Source organism: Lingula anatina, chromosome 9, assembly GCF_051362555.1.
Source record: "Lingula anatina isolate TDL-2025a chromosome 9, LinAna3.0, whole genome shotgun sequence".
Taxonomy (NCBI): domain Eukaryota; kingdom Metazoa; phylum Brachiopoda; class Lingulata; order Lingulida; family Lingulidae; genus Lingula; species Lingula anatina.
The window spans coordinates 16,983,472-17,005,860 of record NC_141775.1 but is presented as its reverse complement, the minus strand read 5'-3'; the positions used below and the strand labels follow the sequence as shown (position 1 = coordinate 17,005,860).

General features: G+C 37.2%; 2 protein-coding genes across 9 annotated transcripts in view; both read left to right on the top strand.

The window, feature by feature from the left end:
• The window catches only part of LOC106155814 (chloride channel protein 2), a 48,979-nt gene that overhangs the window by 3,885 nt on the left and 22,705 nt on the right, over nt 1–22,389 (top strand). The gene's annotated exons all lie outside the window — the stretch shown is intronic.
• On the top strand, nt 10,856–22,125 carry LOC147760011 (uncharacterized). Its single transcript, XM_086995955.1, has 2 exons — nt 10,856–13,083; nt 20,266–22,125. The coding sequence occupies exon 2, from the start codon at nt 20,937–20,939 to the stop codon at nt 22,101–22,103; it is 1,167 nt and encodes a 388-aa protein (XP_086852081.1). The 5' UTR covers nt 10,856–13,083; nt 20,266–20,936; the 3' UTR covers nt 22,104–22,125.

Here is a 22,389-nt window from a genome sequence, read left to right as displayed (position 1 = left end):
TCTCCTTATCATCATCCTTTCTGAATTTCACCTTTTCTTTTCTTTTTCTTTTCTTCTTTCTTTTCCTTTCCTTTTCCTGCTGTTATTAGACCAAAATCTTTCATAATTTGTATTTAGTCTGTATCTTTTTCTTTGTCCTCTAACTCTTTATTTGTAATTTCCTGTTTTGTATCTCTTATAATTTTTTCAAGTAAGGAGGCTCTTAGTTAGCCTGTGATTTGTCAGGCATTGTTTTGCTTTGCTTTGGTTACTTTTACTTTACCCAAGTCAAGCAAGGAACAAATATATTAATTCTTTCTATAACCCTATCCGTATAATAGAATCAATAAATGGATTTCTAAACAATTAACCACACTACAGCTGGTTGGCCACAAGTGTGATGTTTTCATCTATTTTTACATTTGACAATTTTTGAGACAGGGAATAATTTATATGGGTAATTTAGATTTCAGTTTGGTTTAAAGGTGATATTTGATAAAATTTCTACCCAAATAATGTAAAAGTCAAAAGTAGTTTTTGTAATAAAAACCATTGGCTTTGTAGTTTCACCAGCTGGCATGTTAATTGTCTCCAAAATAAATAAGGAAAATGCACATATGTACAGTACTTCCAGTTTGGAAATAAATAATTTTTGGTCATAGTATTGTATAACCTAAAGGGGTAGAATTCAGTTTAAAATTATTTGAGATCTGTCTCAGAGGTTCTGTTTCTGTAAATTTTAGACTGGCCATTACAAAAGATGTGTGCTCTTTGGAAGGAATTATTTGGCCTAAGGGGTATATGTAAGCATAGCAGCATTACTCCTAAAATATGGGCTAAATTTCCTGATGTACCATCTCATCTAGACCTTAAGTGGAGAACAGTTAGTAGATTAAGGTAAATGTACCAGTGACATAACCTAAAGAGATCCTACTGTCTTTCCCACATATTTGGCCAGGCCATTCCCAAACAGTGACAACCATGTGATAGGATTCAGATATTTGATGAGACTTCTCTCGCATCTGATCAATGCGACTGACTCTGATTCAATTATTCTGATCCAACCCGATTTATACCAACTAGCATAACCAGTTGTTCCTGTTGGGGTATGTGTTAGTGTGTATACATGTACTCTATCTCAGGGGAATTGACGATGCTAATATTACCCGATTGTGAAGGTTACACGCCAAAAATATGGGTATAAGTCTCATGTATTTGGGAGTCTGTCCCATGGATTGTGTATACCAAATTACCCGATTCATTCCCATTCCCAATGGTCAATATGATTCAAATAATGTTGGCTCAATTGGATGTTGAAAACTCAAAACTTTTTATATATATATTTAGTGACACAATTAAAACAACTCGTGTCACATACCAGCCTATTTTATTAGACAATAATTTAAAAAATAATTGAAAAGTAGCCCATTTTATTCACACAATAATTTAAATAAAAATAATAACAACAACAAAATAGTGCAAGGGCTCAAAGGTTGGTGCAGTAAAAGTCAACATCTGATTGGGATTCGGCTTTATTTTTGATCAGAAAATGTGACAGTAGTGCGTGGTGGTGTTATTATCATCGTGTACTACCTAATTATGTGATGGTGAATGACATTTCCTCTTCCCCTTATGGAAGATTGCCTAAATACATTAGCAGGAAAACTTGAGTTTCTAAAATTGACGGCAATTCTGTTTTTAGACAGAAGATGTCAATAGGAAACCAGTTAATAACTGCTTTTGTGGCAAAATAAGGACTAGAAAAGGGGTTAAGGGCTCACTAATACCCCGCTATCTCTAGATTTGTAAGTCTGTTACAGAGGGGTTCCATATGGAAGACAGAATTTGCATACCTAGATGATATTCTGGTCAAAGGAAAGTCTTATTTCACTTATCATGTCACTGATCTGAAGGAGGTTTTAGAGAGATACACAAAATACACAATAATAATTATTTATAAAATTTATTTCTTCCAGTACAGTATCAAGGTTCAAGTTTTGCAGTAAATGTATAGGTCCTCATTTGTAAATTTATATTTATATTTGTGTGTTTGTGCATATTAAAGATATATTGCACATCAAATATTTAATAAATTCAGACTTCAAAACAGTTTGGAATTAAAACTGGAGTTTATCAATAACCAAATCATTGAAAAAGTAGCAAAATAACTTTCTATAAAAAATTTCTTTTTTTTTTTGTTTTTGGGGAGGAAATCCCTTATCTTATTTTTTTATAAAATCTCTCAACCTCTGTATACACATCATTTGACCGGGAAGTAACTTTTTATCTGAGACTTGGACTGTGAGGGTGCAATTGTCATATTGAAAAGGTTTTGGCTGAACCATCAGAGTTGGCCATACCTGCAATTGGTACAGTATTAACCCCCAAGAACTACTGAACATAGTGAGGTTTACTCACCAATCTAAATGCTACCTGTTTGGGGAGAATAGACTTACAATCAGAAAAGATTGCTAACATCTGAATTCTGGTAGTTCTGGTGAGGAATACTTCATTTGGTAGTTTTAACAGTTCAATGCCTCAGAGGGAGAATCACCAAAATAAGTTAGCATTTTCCAAATTTTGCTCAGTTTCATTTACAATTTGGATGAATACCTGCATAAAAAAATGTATATATGTATGTATGTATATATGTATATATTTGTGTATATGTAATATATATATTTTATTTATATGTTTATTGCACAATTGCACTTTTCCTTTGCATAAATCAAAATCTGGGTATTCTCCGAATTGGATGAATTAGGTATAAGTCCTGATACAGGGGATCTAGTCCAGTATGCCCATGGAGAGGTTCCCTTGACTGAGAATTGGTAAGAAATGCAAGATAACTGTGGTGAATAAATAAAAAATGCCATTTATTTTCATTTATTCAGCCAAAGGTGATGATCCGAAATCTGGTTGATACTCTGCTTGGAGATTGTAGTTAAATTGACTCTCTCCAAAAACATACAGAGTTAAACCAGAGACCATTTTATTATATATCCCCAAAGACTATAACATTTAAATTAATGGGCTGGTCCCATTTGTTTAAACATATAATAGGCTGGTCCTATTGTTTTTAAAAGGAATTCGGGGATATTGTTTTAAAAGGAATTTGGGGAATCTTTTTATAACAATCTTTTAAATTAAAATTTTTATAAGTTCAAGCATTTCAAGGCTGGTCCTTCAATTTTTAAACGTGTATATTCCCCATTTTAGAAAATATGCAAAATTGGGATGGTCCCTTTTTTAAAAAAAAAATTATTATAAAATGGGGGGGAATGTTGTGATTGTGAACCAGTATGTTAAGGTTGTGGGCTGTCTTGAAGAAGCGCCATCCAGGTGTCGACACACGCTGAAGAAGCGCGTGATATGAATTGACTAACACTCGACTACGAGACACCGGACAGAACACACCTTGGGCGTCAAATCCACAATCTGCGAGTATTCCTTGACCAATACCATACCTACTTAATTATACCACTATAGCTGACATTCAGCAATAGTGCCATAGTGGATATTGATCATGGAGCGGTTGTGAGACCGTACCAGGATTCCTATAAGTGGAATATAAGGTAAGCGGTCTACGCCCCTGATCAGGGCGTGACAGCCGCCTTTATGTGTATCACTGCTAGTTAGACTGTAGTTATCACAAGAATAAGTGACTTTAGCCACTCGGGTTCACTTCAGCTGTGTACAGTATGTGATTCTGACGATTTATTCCAGCAACGATAACGAAAGGATCGTTACTTTGTCATTATATGACGTTGTATTCAAGACAGGGTAACATTACATGTGTTTTATCATAAGACATTGAATTCCAGCAACGAAAACAATAACATTGATGTTTTGGTTCCTATACGACGTTGTATTTCAGGCATTGTCATTAATTACGTGTTCCTGTGCTGAGCCTGTCATATTGCTTATTTTGCTTTACTGATGATAATGCATTGGTTGATAATAATATCAACGTTGAAGTGTAATAATCCAGTGTCAGCTAAGTTCTTCTGCTTGGAAAGTATTAATGTATGTAGCTGATGAATGATATATTGAAAAAATAAAATGAAAAATGTTTTTTATGTCAATAACACCACCTGTCCTCTGATTTTATTTTTCTATTTTTTGATAAAGAGTATGGCTGAATCATTTATTTATTCATCCACCCATTTATTTATGCAGTGATTTATCCATTCATCATTTCATTCATTAATCCATTTGTTATTCATTCATTCATTTAATCATTCATCTGTTTTATTCATTCATTCATTCATTTTCACAAAATTGTGTTGATACTTTCTCTCATGGTAAACCAATGAATTCCAGGCATTTTAGGATGTGATGTATAGCAGGCTGTTTTTTTTTTTTTTTTTTTTTTTTTTTTTTCGTTTTGTTTAGACAAATCTTAATTGATTACCATGCAGTTTACAGCCTTTCTTGCTTAGAATAAGGCTTAAAAACAGAAATCATGCTGGGGTAGTGCTAGCAATTTTTTTGCTTAGCCACATCAACACGTTTTTGTCAATTTGTTATGAAAATGGTTATAATTTGGCTAAAACAAGTCAAATCAAGCCCTTTTTCTTTAGCCAATTTGTCAGTTTTAGCATTTGGCTAAATTGGGGAGTGTTAGCGCTACCCCAGTCATGTATTTTAAGATTTTTTATAATATTAAAATGATTATGTTATGCAGAAAAGATATGCATGGCTAGTTATAGAGCCTTCCCCCTAAATTGTTTCTGGTGTAAGTAGTATGGTAGAGTACGCTGAGAAAACTCTGAATTAATTGTTGTCGAGGTTTGCATTGACATGGTGAATTTCAGCTTAACGCTAGAGGTCATATATACCCTGAAATATACCAATAGGTTAGTTTGCTTTGAATTATTGAGTTATATGCAAAATATAAGATTTTTCCTCTTTTAGGAATGTTATGGGGTTCTTTACTTTACAGGCATATATTAAGCAACTATGCTGATCAAAATATTGTAAACATTTAGCGCTGGCAGCATCTTCAGGTGTCAGTTTTACCTGTTGAAGTCCCTGGAAGCACGTTATGTTACTTACAGATCTGTAGATAGTATTAGATAGCAATCAATGTGAGGGATTACTTTTAATCTCTTAAGATTAATCACCTAAGTTGATATTTATACTTATTGACACAGGACAAACAATCCAGTGCCATAAATTTGATAACATCAGATCTTTTAAATACATGTTAGGCAGTCTTGTTTATTTAAGTCTGTTGACAATTGCTGTAATATAATGTGATATAATCTAAATGGGAGATTTTAAGCAAGTACAGTAGGTTTCACTGAGCTGTAGTACTTATATATATGTGCAGCTGTTTTTTGCTGTTGAGGTTTTGAAATGAACCCAGGTAATACATGGCATCTAGAAATTTGCACTTTCATCTTTTAAAACACTACAGTACTGATATTACCCCATCATCAAAATGGCCATACTAGTACTTTACCTGGCGGCAAATAGCATCTATGGGCATTACTGTATAAAAATACTATTTGATAACATGATAATAACAACCAGTTTTATATAAAGACCATATGTTACCTCAAGACAGAGTCATTGAATATTATGTGATGTTATATAACAACTAGTATAATTATATACTTTAAGAGCTGTGACTTCACTGTTGGAGAACTAATGTACAAATACAACACAGCTGTAGACTGCTGGTGAACAGACACCATTCATTTATCATCTGGTGAAGATGGTACTTAGAAAACTAAAGTGGTCAGATAAATATTTATGAGAGTGATAATGGAGGTCCTGAGGATTGTTAGTCATTGCATAGAAAAAATTGCTGAAGGAATTCAGTTTTTTATAGTACAGTGAGATCATCAGTCAGTCAGTTATAAAACAGATCATCAGTCAGTCAGTTATAATACAGTTAGATCAGTAGTCAGATCGACATTCTGTCAGCTAGATGGATGTGAAGGCATCCAGTGTATGGTATTGAGCAGACAAACATGAGATCACTTGTTACATTGTGTAGTCTGACTGCATCATTTGAATACAAAGATGTTTACAAGCATGATATTTTTAGCTCAGAGTTGCAGCAACTGCCTGGGTTGGGGGGGGGGGGGGATTTTAATGACATTTTCTAGAAGAACAATTGCACCAGTGAACATTTGACAAGCCAACCCCAGTAGGTCATAGAGATCAGAGGTCTCTTTGTACAGTTAAAGGAACATGGATGTTCTACATTTTTTTCTCCTGCCTTTATGTCCATGTTAAAACAGTTCACTGCTGATGTTGCCCCATTAGTCAATATATTTTAAAACTTTAGGCTGTATGTGGCTGCACAGATATTCTACTACTACTACTACTACAAAAAAAAAAAAATAAAATAAAATAAAAAAAATAAATAAATAAATAAATAAATAGATAAATAAAATAAGACTGATTGATAAAAAAATCATTTGTCTCAGTTCAGACTGAACAATTAGTAGTTCAGCAAGTGTAGGAATAGATTTGAATATAAAGAATATGTTACTAGTATTTAGAGATGCCGTCCTTGATTAAGCACTGTAGTGGCCCAGTGCTAGGACATTAACAGGTGATCTATTCTGCAGGCAGTGCGGTGATGTCACCTTCAGGTGTTTATTACACCTGTCATTGTGCTCTGTTCCAGGTTAGCCAAACAAATAGATTGACATCTTCCCCTGTAGGGTGTTATATACCTCTGTGTCTGATTGTATCAGTTGGCATCTTATAGTACTTGAAAACTGTGTCACAGGTGTGTATGTGTGTGTGTGTATGTGTGTGTGTGTATGTGTGTGTGTGTGTGTGTGTCTATGTGTGTGTGTATGTGTGTGTGTGTATGTGTGTGTGTGTGTGTGTGTGTGTATGTGTGTGTGTGTGTGTGTGTGTGTTTATGTGTGTGTATGTGTGTGTATGTGTGTGTGTGTTTATGTATGTGCGTGTGTTTGTGTTTGTGTGTTGAGGATCTTTGTTATGGATCAAGGATCTCAGTTGTTTGCTTTAGGATAACACAACTATTTATCAACACAATAAGTCAGTGTTATTTGCCTATAAAGCAATATAATTTTACAAGTCAAAGACCATCATAAAATTGTTAACCTTAACATATGTGAGCTAAGCCCTAAGTTTTAATTAACTTGACATGAATTGCATCATTTCTGAAGTCATCCAACCATCCACCCTAGGAGAAATGTAGTGGGTTATCTTAGACCCCATTCCCACAGATTTTAGATCGATCTATCCCTGTGGGGAGTATCACTAGATTACTGTCAGCTTAGCCAGCATAAGCGTCTGTCCCGCCTACTAAAAGCTGTAAGGGGGTAATTAACTACTGTGCGCGGTCGGCTGACAGCAATCTAGCATGAACCCCCAGGGAGTTAGGTCGATCCAGATGGATCGATCTAAATCTATGGGCATGCAGTCTTACAGTGTAGTTACTGAACAAAGGCAGTAATCCAGCCATGGCAGTAGATGTTCTTTATTATATGTTTATATTTACCAACACTTCAACACCATGTTTAGTCTGCAGATTCAGTTTAACAGCCAGGTTTATTTTTACTGAGGATAAAAGGAGGAAATAGATGCCTGTAGCCTTGGAAAAAGGTTTCTCTCACAATTCTCCTGATGCTCTTCAATAATGAGGATAGTATTGACATTCAATGGACTCAATATTTTGTCACAGCAATTTACATAACTATGGATGTCTTACAACCGAGGAAGTGGAGGGGGGAGAGGGATGAAGGGGAGGGGGGGGGGGGGTGGATGACACTGCATTTCACTAGATTGTGGTTCACATGTAGCACAATGTGTCAGTAGAAGAAAGAACACCTAACACACTCAATATTTTACAGCAGGTTGTGGTTCACATGTAGCACAATGTGTCAGTAGAAGAAAGAACACCTAACACACTCAATATTTTACAGCAGGTTGTAGTTCACATGTAGCACAATGTGTCAGTAGAAGAAAGAACACCTAACACACTCAATATTTTACAGCAGGTTGTAGTTCACATGTAGCACAATGTGTCAGTAGAAGAAAGAACACCTAACACACTCAATATTTTACAGCAGGTTGTAGTTCACATGTAGCACAATGTGTAAGTAGAAGAAAGAACACCTAACACACTCAATATTTTACAGCAGGTTGTGGTTCACATGTAGCACAATGTGTCAGTAGAAGAAAGAACACCTAACACACTCAATATTTTACAGCAGGTTGTAGTTCACATGTAGCACAATGTGTCAGTAGAAGAAAGAACACCTAACACACTCAATATTTTACAGCAGGTTGTAGTTCACATGTAGCACAATGTGTAAGTAGAAGAAAGAACACCTAACACACTCAATATTTTACAGCAGGTTGTAGTTCACATGTAGCACAATGTGTAAGTAGAAGAAAGAACACCTAACACACTCAATATTTTACAGCAGGTTGTGGTTCACATGTAGCACAATGTGTCAGTAGAAGAAAGAACACCTAACACACTCAATATTTTACAGCAGGTTGTAGTTCACATGTAGCACAATGTGTCAGTAGAAGAAAGAACACCTAACACACTCAATATTTTACAGCAGGTTGTGGTTCACATGTAGCACAATGTGTCAGTAGAAGAAAGAACACCTAACACACTCAATATTTTACAGCAGGTTGTAGTTCACATGTAGCACAATGTGTCAGTAGAAGAAAGAACACCTAACACACTCAATATTTTACAGCAGGTTGTAGTTCACATGTAGCACAATGTGTCAGTAGAAGAAAGAACACCTAACACGCTCAATATTTTACAGCAGGTTGTGGTTCACATGTAGCACAATGTGTCAGTAGAAGAAAGAACACCTAACACGCTCAATATTTTACAGCAGGTTGTGGTTCACATGTAGCACAATGTGTCAGTAGAAGAAAGAACACCTAACACACTCAATATTTTACAGCAGGTTGTAGTTCACATGTAGCACAATGTGTCAGTAGAAGGAAGAACACCTAACACACTCAATATTTTACAGCAGGTTGTAGTTCACATGTAGCACAATGTGTCAGTAGAAGGAAGAACACCTAACACACTCAATATTTTACAGCAGGTTGTAGTTCACATGTAGCACAATGTGTCAGTAGAAGAAAGAACACCTAACACACTCAATATTTTACAGCAGGTTGTAGTTCACATGTAGCACAATGTGTCAGTAGAAGAAAGAACACCTAACACACTCAATATTTTACAGCAGGTTGTAGTTCACATGTAGCACAATGTGTCAGTAGAAGGAAGAACACCTAACACACTCAATATTTTACAGCAGGTTGTAGTTCACATGTAGCACAATGTGTCAGTAGAAGGAAGAACACCTAACACACTCAATATTTTACAGCAGGTTGTAGTTCACATGTAGCACAATGTGTCAGTAGAAGGAAGAACACCTAACACACTCAATATTTTACAGCAGGTTGTAGTTCACATGTAGCACAATGTGTCAGTAGAAGGAAGAACACCTAACACACTCAATATTTTACAGCAGGTTGTAGTTCACATGTAGCACAATGTGTCAGTAGAAGGAAGAACACCTAACACACTCAATATTTTACAGCAGGTTGTAGTTCACATGTAGCACAATGTGTCAGTAGAAGAAAGAACACCTAACACACTCAATATTTTACAGCAGGTTGTAGTTCACATGTAGCACAATGTGTCAGTAGAAGGAAGTACACCTAACACGCTCAATATTTTACAGCAGGTTGTAGTTCACATGTAGCACAATGTGTAAGTAGAAGAAAGAACACCTAACACGCTCAATATTTTACAGCAGGTTGTAGTTCACATGTAGCAGAATGTGTCAGTAGAAGAAAGAACACCTAACACGCTCAATATTTTACAGCAGGTTGTAGTTCACATGTAGCACAATGTGTCAGTAGAAGGAAGAACACCTTACACACTCAATATTTTACAGCAGGTTGTAGTTCACATGTAGCACAAAGTGTCAGTAGAAGGAAGAACACCTTACACACTCAATATTTCAGGTTTACATACTGAGCAACAACTGTTCATTCCAGTGCTGTTCATTTCAGCCAAAAATGAATTTTCCTGGGGTAAACAATTTTCCCATACTAACCAATGGTTAATGAATCCATTTCTACATTCAAAGTTATTCCCTGTTTTTTTTTCTATGTTTTCTCAAACGTTTAGTTTTGTGTAATAATCTCTCTAGAGATTCTTACAATATATAGCCATCTGTAGAGGTCACATGGTTCGATGAAAACCATACATTTCAGAATAATTATTACAACTGCCTTTTTTGTGGTAAAATGAAATACATTACTAGTATATTTCTATGAGTTGCTCACAATGTATTTATTGTGAAATATAGATCGCATACAAAGAGTTGTTATCCCTTTAACTGAAGTCTTTTTCTTTTTAATGTCTTAATGAAGGAGGACCTGATGTATAACCACTCCCCCCCCCTCCCAATCCCCCCCTCCCCTGTCACAGGGTTTGGTACCTTGTGGAGACCTTGCACACCAAGATATTCCATGTCAGCATATTACACTAAATAAAAGCACGGATAACCGATAATGTCTCTGGATAATTTTGAAATCTGGATGACCTCCCTGATTTTCAAGTCAAAACATTTTGTCAGGTGCCTGCTATATTTGTCTGTAATAATAAACTTGAGAGAGAGACGGTATGTGGTATTTTGGTGACCCTTATGCGCCCAGCCTAAGACTGGGTTCCCATACCTAGATCGATCTCCTAGATCGATCTAACAGGAATGGTCCATCTCCAAGGGTTTTTAATTGAGCTAAATTGTTTTTAGCTTAAGTGGCTTAGATGTCTGGCATGCCTGCTAAATCTGCTTTTAAAACAATAATTACCCCCTAGCAGCCTCAGTAGGCATGACAGACATCTAAGCTGCTGAAGTACATTTCAATTTAGTGAGAATCCCCTGGGAGATAGATCGATCCAAAGTTACTCGGTAGTACGATAGGGTCTGGAAATGGTCCCTAAGCCTTGGTTTATATGAGTTGCAGGTATAACAACAGGTAGAAACTTAAGGTTACATAAGAGCACAGCATGTGAAGGGAGAACACATGGCAGGGATGCACTGCCCAGGTTGTTTTAGGGGAACTTTACCAGCTCAAAGTTAACAGAGATAATTATATAAACACAGGTTATTTGAAATGGCAACTGCCATGATAGCCAGTGCTTAAGATCAGGAATATTTCTTTTTCAAAATTCTTTCAAATAAATAGTGATTGATTTAAAGTTTTGAATAAAGCTTGGCAAAGCTTATGATAAAATGGACTACATTTCTTGGTCTAGTGTCTAGTAAATGAATCAAGGGACCTTTCCCTTCATGGAGCTGTGTAATTGGTAGTATTTGCATTTATATTTGTTCAGTGGAGTTCAGTGAAATACTGTAAGTGTTTTTCATAGTCTCTTGCACAATGATGATAAAAGTCCATTTTTGAAGAAAGATCATGCATTTAAGAAACACATACTGTGATTGACTTTTTATTAAAACTAGAATTATTAAAACTGTTTATTCAATATTGTCAATTTTTTGTCAAGTTGGTGAAATAACAATACAAGTAAAAAAAGGAAAATTAAACAGCTTAATGCTCCACATATATTTTAGGAATCAACTTGCACTGGTTTATTAGTGGCTGATGTCAGTTTATTTTAGACTGACCTTGGTCAATAACCTCGGCGAGGTTGGCAAATCACAGCTGTACTTATAACATTAAATTAAACATGAAAGACTGGCTGGGATTGATATATGATTGATTTTGATTATTTTTTTTATTTCACAACAATGCACCATTGCCAAGTGTTTTTTCCTGTGTAGATTATTGATTTTTGTACCCAGTGGAGGAACAGTTCTAACTCCATGCCATGGGTCATTAGCTTCAGGTTAAGTAATATACTTGCCTTCTTAACTCTAGTGGTCCTGTCTCTAGATGCAGTAAGTGTCATTAAAAATCACAGTTTTGACAGAAAAGCCTTTCAAGTCTACTGGGAACTCCAGTTCTGTTTTCACATCTAGTTATTGATTCCCTTGGTCTTTTTGCAAGGCTCGGAGAGGTCTTGCACAGGTAATTACACTTCTTGTTGGATATTGAACTAAAAACATCACACAACACTCACCAGACGTTCACCCCCAACCAGGGTCAGGGCTAACGTAGATTAATTGATACAAGTAAAAGAAAATTGATTGGATTACTTCAAACAGAGAGCAAACCGGTCTGTTTCTGTAGTGGTGCAATCATATATTATGACGGATTGCAATCAGCTGAGTCTTGCCATGTTGTGGTGTATTCTAGAGCTCAGAGGAGGGGTATCCTAGGTTTATATCACCTGGACATCAGTTACTGATAATTTGGTCAACCAAAAGTCAAAAAGACACTGCAAATAATAGATATTGACTTAGTACCCACTCAGAATCGATTGGTTTATTAAGGGATCGCAGGATATTTGTTATCCCAGTCTTTTTTTCTTGCTTTATTTTTATCCAAAACTTCAGTCCGGATGCTCCTTGAAGAACACTTCACTGATCAAGATGATCACTTACAGTGAAGTGGCAGCAATTAAATGGAATTCTCTCGTACATATGTACCAGACAGGAAGAAGCTGGCAGTGGTAGAACACACTGAGAATCACGGCTGATAATACAGGTAGTAAATGACAGGACACCTTGTAACTTGCTAACAGAAACCTTCAAATCACAGAGAGAGAGAGAGAGAGAGAGAGAGAGAGAGAGAGAGAGAGAGAGAGAGATGGATCACTGTGAGGCAGAATCTCCAGATTACATCAAAGCAGAGCTCTCCAGTGCCACATCTGACTCCTGACTTGAAAGGAAGCAGCAGTTGCCCCCTCTCATCTCTCAGCTGAGAGTATATTATACTAGAGGGGGGGGAGTCATTGAACTGAAGAAACATGTTGGTAAAGAACATAACTTTGAAGTGAAACTGTCTATATAGGCACTGTACACTTTAGGTAACATTGGCAGGAAAAAAAACTGGATTTTATGTTGTGATGAAATGCATGGCTATCACTGGAGGATTGACTGCTATGGAGCGGCATTTCAGTTATAAGAAGTAAATGTAATGGAAAAGTGAAAGGTATTTAATTATTTGGGTATACTTATTTATTTTGGTATGGGAAGCAGCTTTATTTTATTATATAATTTATATTTTAAGTTCACATACATATATATAGAATCAGGTCTCTAACGTAGAAAAGATAAGTAAGAAATGCTTGGTGGGATTTAAAATAATTCAAAAAGATACATTTATGTTTTGCTGTTTTTAACTTTGGTCAACATATCGTAATGTTTTTTTTTTTTTTTTTTTTTTTTTTTTTTTTTTTTTTTTTTTCGAAAATTATTTATCAGTTAAAAGCACAAAACTTTTCCAGGTTGAATTCATAGATGTAAGCAAACTTTACTGATTGACTTATTCTTGGTAACTACACGGTAACTCAAAATTTTGTGTGAAGAAAATCAATGGGAGGGTTTCATGATTTTGTAAAGTATTCTTGAACTAATATATCTTAGATTGCCCTTAAGGGTAGTTTGCCAAAAGCTGTAGGCTAATATATTGTCACATATAATTTTATTAGAACTCCTGTAAATATTGGAAAGGATCATTTTACAAAATTCAGCCCTCGGTGCTGTTGGATTGAATTAAGAAACCAGGTAAAAAAAGCAAAGAAGAAATGGTATTTATTATTAGACGTAAGCGTGTTTCCATCTGGGTGTAGCCAAACATGTGGCGGGTGTTTTAGTTTACTAAGAGACTTGATGAAAACCTGCTTCACTCATTGCTGTGGTGGTAGTAGGGGCAGGTAACGGCTCAGGTAAGATGTGTGAGAAGATGGCTTTCAGTGTGAAGACTTTATAAGACTTTATGAAACAGCTTGCGATCTGAAGCTATGTAAAACTGCCCAAAACTCCATCACAAGACAGCAAAGCTTTGTATGTTGACTTGTACGTGTATATAGTCTTTCTGGTTGTATTTAGGGCATTCTCCAGTGGGTCACCAGTGGGTTACCTTTGGGTTACCCGTGGGTCTTCAGTGGGTCACCAGTGGGTTACCTGATTCTCCAGTGAGTTACCAGTGGGTTAATTAAATGGATTCTCCAGTGGGTTACCAGTGGGTCACTAGTGGGTTAACAGATTCTCCAGTGGGTTAATGGATTCTCCAGTGGGTTACTAGTGGGTTAACAGATTCTCCAGTGGGTTACCTGATTCTCCAGTGGGTTAACAGATTCTCCAGTGGCTTTGTAATATGACTTAAACTTATATATATATATATATATATATATATATATAAAGTCTTTCCGGCTGGCTTTCTTTACGGCTGTCTCCAATGGGTCTTCAGCGGGTTACCTGTGGGTCTATAGTGGGTCACCAGTGGGTTACTTGTGGGTCACTGTAGGTTATCTGTGTCTCTTGTAGTCGGTTTCCTGTGGGTCTGTAGTGGCTTACCTATAGGTTACCTATGGGGTCACCTGTGGGTTACCTGTAGGTTAACTATGGGTTACCTGTGGGTCTATAGTGAGTTACCTGTAGGTTACCTGTGGGTTACCTATAGGTTACCTATGGGTTACCTGTGGGTCTAAAGTGGGTTACCTGTAGGTTACCAGTGGGTCACCTGTGGATCACCTATGGGTTACCTGTAGTTTACCTGTGGGTCTAGGTGGGTCACCTGTGTGTTATCTATGGGATTCCAGTAGATTACATTGGGAATAAACCGATGATTTATAATTAACTATGAATTTATGTTCAGGTTTGTCCTATTCTAGAATGCAGCTTGTGATGATGCATTGTGAAGGTTGAAGTCAGTTTGTTGTAATGGCAGGCCAGGATGTCTTTACTTTTGTCACTAAAATGGTGGACACAGTTGTAACACAGCATTATAGAAATTTATGGGCGGCCAAAAGGGCAAATATTCATGTCGTCGATTCAGTTATGTTTCGTCGATTCACTGCCTTCCCATCGATTCAGTTTCAAGTTTCAACAATCCTGTCATAAATTCAACAACTACTTTCGTCAATTCAATTGTCAAACATTTCTCATCTACGATGTATTAAAACCAATGCTGTCACTATTTTCGTCGATCGTGTAACTATTCTCATCGATCGTCACACTAATTTCGTCGATCGTGTAACTATTCTCGTAGATCGTCAAACTATTCTCGTCAATCGTCTAACTGTTCTCGTCGATCCTGTAACGTCACCTCATCATTCATCGATCGATCACCAGAGGGCGCTGCGGTAGTACATTGGCCTATCACATGACTATCAAAATGGCAGACAACAAAATGATTGCTAGTGAAAAAGGAACATTTTCTCAACAATTTCAATTTTAATTGTTCATAATTAAAATCTATTCGGTTGTAGGGACATTATTTTCTAGTTGTTTTCAACTCTGACCATGGCTGGCCGAGTTAAAAATTACCGCGTGATTGACAGACAGAAGCACGTGTTGCTACTGCAGCGCCCTCTGGCGATCGATCGATGAGACGATCGACGAGAATAGTTACACGATTGACGAGATTAGTTACACGATCGACGAAAATAGTGACAGCATTGGTTTTAATACATCGTAGATGAGAAATGTTTGACAATTGAATTGACGAAAGTAGATGATGAATTTATGACAGGATCGTTGAAACTTGAAACTGAATCGATGGGAAGGCAGTGAATCGACGAAACATAACTGAATCGACGACATGAATTTTTGCCCTTTTGGCCACCCATAGAAATTGTCCCATAATGTGTGGCGCAGATAGAATATGTCTCCTCTTTTGTCACTTAATAAATTAAACGAGGAGTGTACACTTAATATCTTTAAATACTAGTAGCTGATAGTGGTATTTTAAATGAATGCACACCCCTGCAAACCCTAAGAAGAGGTGAAAAGTTGTCAGAATTGAAGACAATCCCGAGAGGCAGTCACAGTTAAAGACTGGATCATAGATTTATTACATTTGACTCTCAAAACAGCATCCTCTTGGGAAACTTCTCCTCCTAATATCTGGTTTATTGCAATCAAATGCAAATCACTAAACCCTGGCTGGGTGAATGGCTTAGAAGTGACAGCTGAGTTCTAATGATTTCTCTGTCCGTAAAGTGTTTTGTCTGGTCAGACCCAGTAGACATCTCCCATAATGAAAGGCTTCAGATATTGACAGAAATATGTTACAAAGAGTTAGACAAATTTGTGATATTGGATTCCAAACTTTCTTAAAGATGTGTGCAGTACAGCTGCTTCAAAACTTAGGACACATTCCCAATAAGGCTATCATTTTACATAGATCAATCCAATTCTGCAGGGACTCTTGCTGAGTGCAATCCAGTTAACAGATTTTAAATGCTGCCTCTTGTTTCCTACATAGGAAAGTAATCACCAGCTTTTCTGTGTTCTACTCAATGCTATGAAGAGGCGTGTTAATCTTGAAATCTGATCACATTCAGCAAGAGTCCCCATTGAGTTGAATTGATCTATGTAGAACAATAGTTCCATTGGGAGTGAGCCCTTGGTTGTAGTTAGTGCCCTGATGGTCAGTGTTATATAGGGAGTTCTGTTGTCTGCCAGTGAGCTATGTGTATGGCTGAAGTGCTGATAGACTGGGATTGATATCTCTACAAATTATGTTGCCCGGTTTCTTATAAACCTTACTTATGGATAATTGTACCACCAGCGTTAGCGCTGGCGGTACACATGGTTTCGGTCCCGTCCGGATCGTTCCGCCGGCTCCGCCGGCTCCGCCGGCTCCGTTGGCTCCGCCGGCTCCGCCGGATGGCTACCGTTACCGCTTCTCCTCCTAGACGGTAAGGGCCCCCGTACCCATCTCATGGATTTAGGTCACCTATAATCTCAACTCGTTCCACGTAAAATTTGGGCTTTGTCGGTATTGGGGTCTGGGTGTGGCACTCATTGCAATGCACCCTTGTCTAAAAATGGCAAAATTAAATGCTAATTATCTACCCTACGGAAGGAGTTATGGGAAAAATTTCTATAGACGGCTTTCCAAAAGTCATATGTGTAGATTTCAAATATACCCTTGGATTTGACCTTTGACCTTTACTTCAAGGTCAAATGGGCCAAAATTTTCAAAAAAATGAAATTTTTTACGAAAAAAATTTTTTTTGCCCTGTTATTCAGACACCACACAGACTTAACCAATAATATTATTGGAAGGTGTTACCCTTCAGGTCATCTTTCATCTCCATGAATTTGGGGTCAATCGGTGCATTTTCACGGGAGTAGCGGCCATAAGATACCGAAACTGAAAACTGTCTCTAATTCGGGAACCGTTAATGCTAGAGACCCATTCTTTTTTGCATTTTGTAGAGCATGTAAAGCCCAACACTGGAGGTGGTCTCGGTTTTTTTGTATTCCATACGGTTTTCGAGTTACGCTGTATCAAAAAGTACATATTGGTGGTAAAAGCAAAATGTGCAGTACGGTAATGGATAATAAATTTTGAACTCTGGAAAAATAAAACATAAGGCTTGGCAAAGCAGACAACTTGTGTTCAAAAATGACATTATTTCATCAAATTTGAACTTCTGAAACTTCAGAGCACCTCCTATTTCAAGAATTTTGACCAAAATGACATTTTCTTTATTTTAATTAATTTTTTCTGTACAAAATTTAAGGCACATTATGGTAACTCCAAAATTATAACATTTAGTCCCTTATATCTCCAAAACTGGCAGAGATAGGTCCATAGTTACTATTGAAGTTGAATAGGAAGTCATATACTGGCAATCTTACTATGACCTTGAAAGTGACCTTTGACCTACTTTTCACCATGAACTAAACTTTGCAAATTTTTCTTCCCTTTTATCTCCAAAACTGGCAGAGATAGGTCCATAGTTACTATTGAAGTTGAATAGGAAGTCATATACTGGCAATCTTACTATGACCTTGAAAGTGACCTTTGACCTACTTTTCACCATGAACTGAACTTTGCAAATTTTTCTTCCCTTTTATCTCCAAAACTGGCAGAGATAGGTCCATAGTTACTATTGAACTTGAATAGGAAGTCATATACTGGCAATCTAAATGTGACCTTAAAATTGACCTTTGACCTACTTTTCACCATAAACTGAACTTTGCAAAATTTGCTTCCCTTTTATCTCCAAAACTGGCAGAGATAGGTCCATAGTTACTATTGAACTTGAATAGGAAGTCATATACTGGCAATCTAAATGTGACCTTAAAATTGACCTTTGACCTACTTTTCACCATGAACTGAATTTTGCAAATTTTGCTTTCCTTTTATCTCCAAAACTGGCTGAGATAGGTCCGTAGTTACTATTGAACTTGAATAGGAAGTCATATACTGGCAATCTAAATGTGACCTCAAAATTGACCTTTGACCTACTTTTCACCATAAACTGAACTTTGCAAATTTTGCTTCCCTTTTATCTCCAAAACTGGCAGAGATAGGTCCATAGTTACTATTGAACTTGAATAGGAAGTCATATACTGGCAATCTAAATGTGACCTTGAAATTGACCTTTGACCTACTTTTCACCATGAACTGAATTTTGCAAATTTTGCTTCCCTTTTATCTCCAAAACTGGCTGAGATAGGTCCATAGTTACTATTGAACTTGAATAGGAAGTCATATACTGGCAATCTAAATGTGACCTTGAAATTGACCTTTGACCTACTTTTCACCATGAACTGAATTTTGCAAATTTTGCTTTCCTTTTATCTCCAAAACTGGCAGAGATAGGTCCGTAGTTACTATTGAACTTGAATAGGAAGTCATATACTGGCAATCTAAATGTGACCTCAAAATTGACCTTTGACCTACTTTTCACCATAAACTGAACTTTGCAAATTTTGCTTCCCTTTTATCTCCAAAACTGGCAGAGATAGGTCCATAGTTACTATTGAACTTGAATAGGAAGTCATATACTGGCAATCTAAATGTGACCTTGAAATTGACCTTTGACCTACTTTTCACCATGAACTGAATTTTGCAAATTTTGCTTCCCTTTTATCTCCAAAACTGGCTGAGATAGGTCCATAGTTACTATTGAACTTGAATAGGAAGTCATATACTGGCAATCTAAATGTGACCTTGAAATTGACCTTTGACCTACTTTTCACCATGAACTGAACTTTGCAAATTTTGCTTTCCTTTTATCTCCAAAACTGGCAGAGATAGGTCCATAGTTACTATTGAACTTGAAAAGGAAGTCATATACTGGCAATCTAAATGTGACCTTAAAATTGACCTTTGACCTACTTTACACCATAAACTGAATTTTGCAAATTTTGCTTTCCTTTTATCTCCAAAACTGGCTGAGATAGGTCCGTAGTTACTATTGAACTTGAATAGGAAGTCATATACTGGCATTATAAATGTGACATTAAAATTGACCTTTGTCCTACTTTTCACCATAAACTGAACTTTGCAAATTTTGCTTCCCTTTTATCTCCAAAACTGGCAGAGATAGGTCCATAGTTACTATTGAACTTGAATAGAAAGTCATATACTGGCAATCTAAATGTGACCTTGAAATTGACCTTTGACCTACTTTTTATCATGAACTGAACTCTGCTAATTTCTTTCTCTTTTAACTTCAAACTTGACAGAGATAGGTCCATAGTTACTCTTGAACTTGAATAGGAAGTCATATACTGGCAATTTACTGTGACCTTGAAATTTTCCCTTGACCTACCTTACGAAGAACTTAAATTTGATTGTACCATATATATTTTTTGCAATAGTTTAAAAATTCTTGTTGATTGCATTTTTACAGCTTGTCAAGCACAAAACTGGTGGCTATGTCCCTTATTTTGTGTATGTGGGGGTCTATACGAATGCGCTTGCTCCAGCTGGTGGTACAATATTCGGAGGCGGTATCGCCTCTCTGATCCTCTAGTGTTAAGATGTTTTTAACAGTTAAACTTGGTTTTCCTGTTGGAGTTAGTTTGTATCTGATGTGTATCTGCAGTGTTGGTAAACAACATATGGGCTGAAGTTGAAGTTGTCAGTCAGACAAATTATGCTGTAGAGGTGTTATTTAGGTGTAAAGGATTGCTTAAAAGATTGCTTTAAAACTGGTGATAAACACAGCACTGACTTTTTTGGAACAGTTTGTTTAGGGATCTGTAACAGTTGTTTTAACAGTCATTTTTGTTTGAAAAGATGATACAAAGACGATATATGAAGATTTTGAGCTTATCAGTAATTGAAATATTTAAATATGCACAGTGTTGATGGAGAAATCTTTAGAACTGTGACAGTTATTGTATTGTTATTGTGTTGTAGGATCTCGAAGTTGATGATATCATTAATCTACAGTTGAACATCTTATTTATACTGGTATACATACCAATGACAGCAAGACTAATGGTTCAGCAGGGATACCATGAAAATGTCAGTGTGCCATGGGGGGATCATCTACATATACTGACTTACAACTTAGTAGAATCTATATCTAGAACATCCAAGGCCAGAGTGGAACTGGCTGCTTGCATCAACTGATCACAGACAGGCCATGGATTGCAGTGCCTCTTTCTCTGGCTGTTCCTGGCAAGGCAATGGCAGTCTGCAGTTAGATCAGTAGAAAGTGGTGGTTGGTCTTTTTATTAAGATCTCCAAGGCTTTGCTTCAACAGCTGGAAAAGACAGGGAAAGAAAAACATTAGCACTATGAAGTGTAGTAGGTATAGGAGGAGAGAAAAAGAGGACAAACTTTGCTTATTTGTTTTCAGAAAACAGAACATAGATAAAAGATTTTACAAACACTCTGTCTTTCATATGATAAAACAATAGTTAGCGGCAGGCAGAGTATTGCTGGTGATAAAGTAGCAGGCTAAAATGTATTACAGTTCCTGAATCGAAAATCATGATAGAAGGAGTATACCACTGCAGTTAGCAGAAGAAAACAATGGAAACAAATTGCATAATGTTAGTATCAGACCAAGTGACAGCATTGTAATGGAGGAACATCCAGAAAACATGTCTTCTCCGCCGCCATGCAGTGAGGCTGTTCTGGAAGAGGCAGGCGAACCGTTGGCCCAACATGAAGCAGAAGTCTCACAACAAGGGATGATAGTGGACAGCGACAGTACTTGTGATAAGACACTAACTGATGGTAACAGCACTGTTTTGTCTAAGGTGACACCTCCCAAGGCTGTTGATGAGCCAGTGGACTGTGTGTCTACTAGTAATGATATGGTATCAGGTGGAGGGTTATCACCCAGGTGCTCAGAAACTGGGGCAGGTTGTCACCTCTACCCTCCGCCCAAGATTGCTCCCAAGAAAAAGAAACCATTTTTATCACTTGGTTCCTCTGGAGAGTCAAAAGACAGTAGAAGAGATACAAATTTGTCTCTGCAGATTCCCCAAGATACATTGTCTATGTTAGATAAAGACAAAAAAGAATCACCGAGATTGGTGAACTCCCCAGTATTGCTGTCCCCAACTTTAACTTTCCCTGCTGAATCTCCAGTCCAGACAGATCCAGTCATGACAGGAGAAATATCTGAGGGGAGTACAAGTAAACAGAGTTGTTCGGTCCCAGGGGGAGGGATACTACAGACTAAACTGCCATCTGGTGGAGAAAATTACCCCTTTTCACCAACCTGTATTCGTAGATCTCCTACCCGAGAAATAGTTCCTCTGACACGGAGAAGATCAGGGTCCCCGTTTCTCTGTATGGGTGATAACATCCCTGATATACCAGAGGATTCACCACTGGTGACGGTGCATGGTGGTGAAATGAACACGGCACTGTCAAGATCTCCATCGCCATCACCACTTGGACTTACACCATTTTCACCACTGAGGAGGGTGTCTTTACCGTGTGCACCGCCGCTGAGACGTACCATGTCTCCAACATCGCGGTCACCATCACCTGATATGTGGCTATCTGGACAACCTGTTTACCCAGACAGTAGAAGGTCTTCTTTTTCTACACTGCCGCCATCTTTGCCATCTGTGAAATCTCCCACAGGCTGCACCATGGGTATTAACAGACTAATGCCCCCTGGTGGACGGGACCTGAAGTCATCAGGAATACGGAGGAACTCTTCATCTATATTTGAATATGTTTCATCTTTGGTAAGACCTGTTTGTGGTTTTCTTTTTCTTTTAATTATTTGATTTCTTTTGTTTTCAGACTTTGGCTTTAGCCACTCACCCCAAGCTAAATACCAATGGTATTAAAACTGTCCTGGTAAAAATGTCTTTCTGTTACTGGCTAAGGTTTCTGCCTTGGTCAGTAAATTATTAGGGCTTGGGTGTCATGGAGCAACAGTTGGATTAAAGTGGGACTGTTTTTCATTATATTTATAATCAAATATGGGTCAACATTTGTTAAAGAAATATAAAAATATCAAATGAAAATTAATAGTAAGGCAGTGGTCTCTGGGCTGTTGCTTGGACATAT

Bases quoted from the DNA above. Each gene is read 5' to 3' on its own strand.
- LOC147760011 (XM_086995955.1), top strand. From the start codon at position 20,937: ATGGAGGAACATCCAGAAAACATGTCTTCTCCGCCGCCATGCAGTGAG.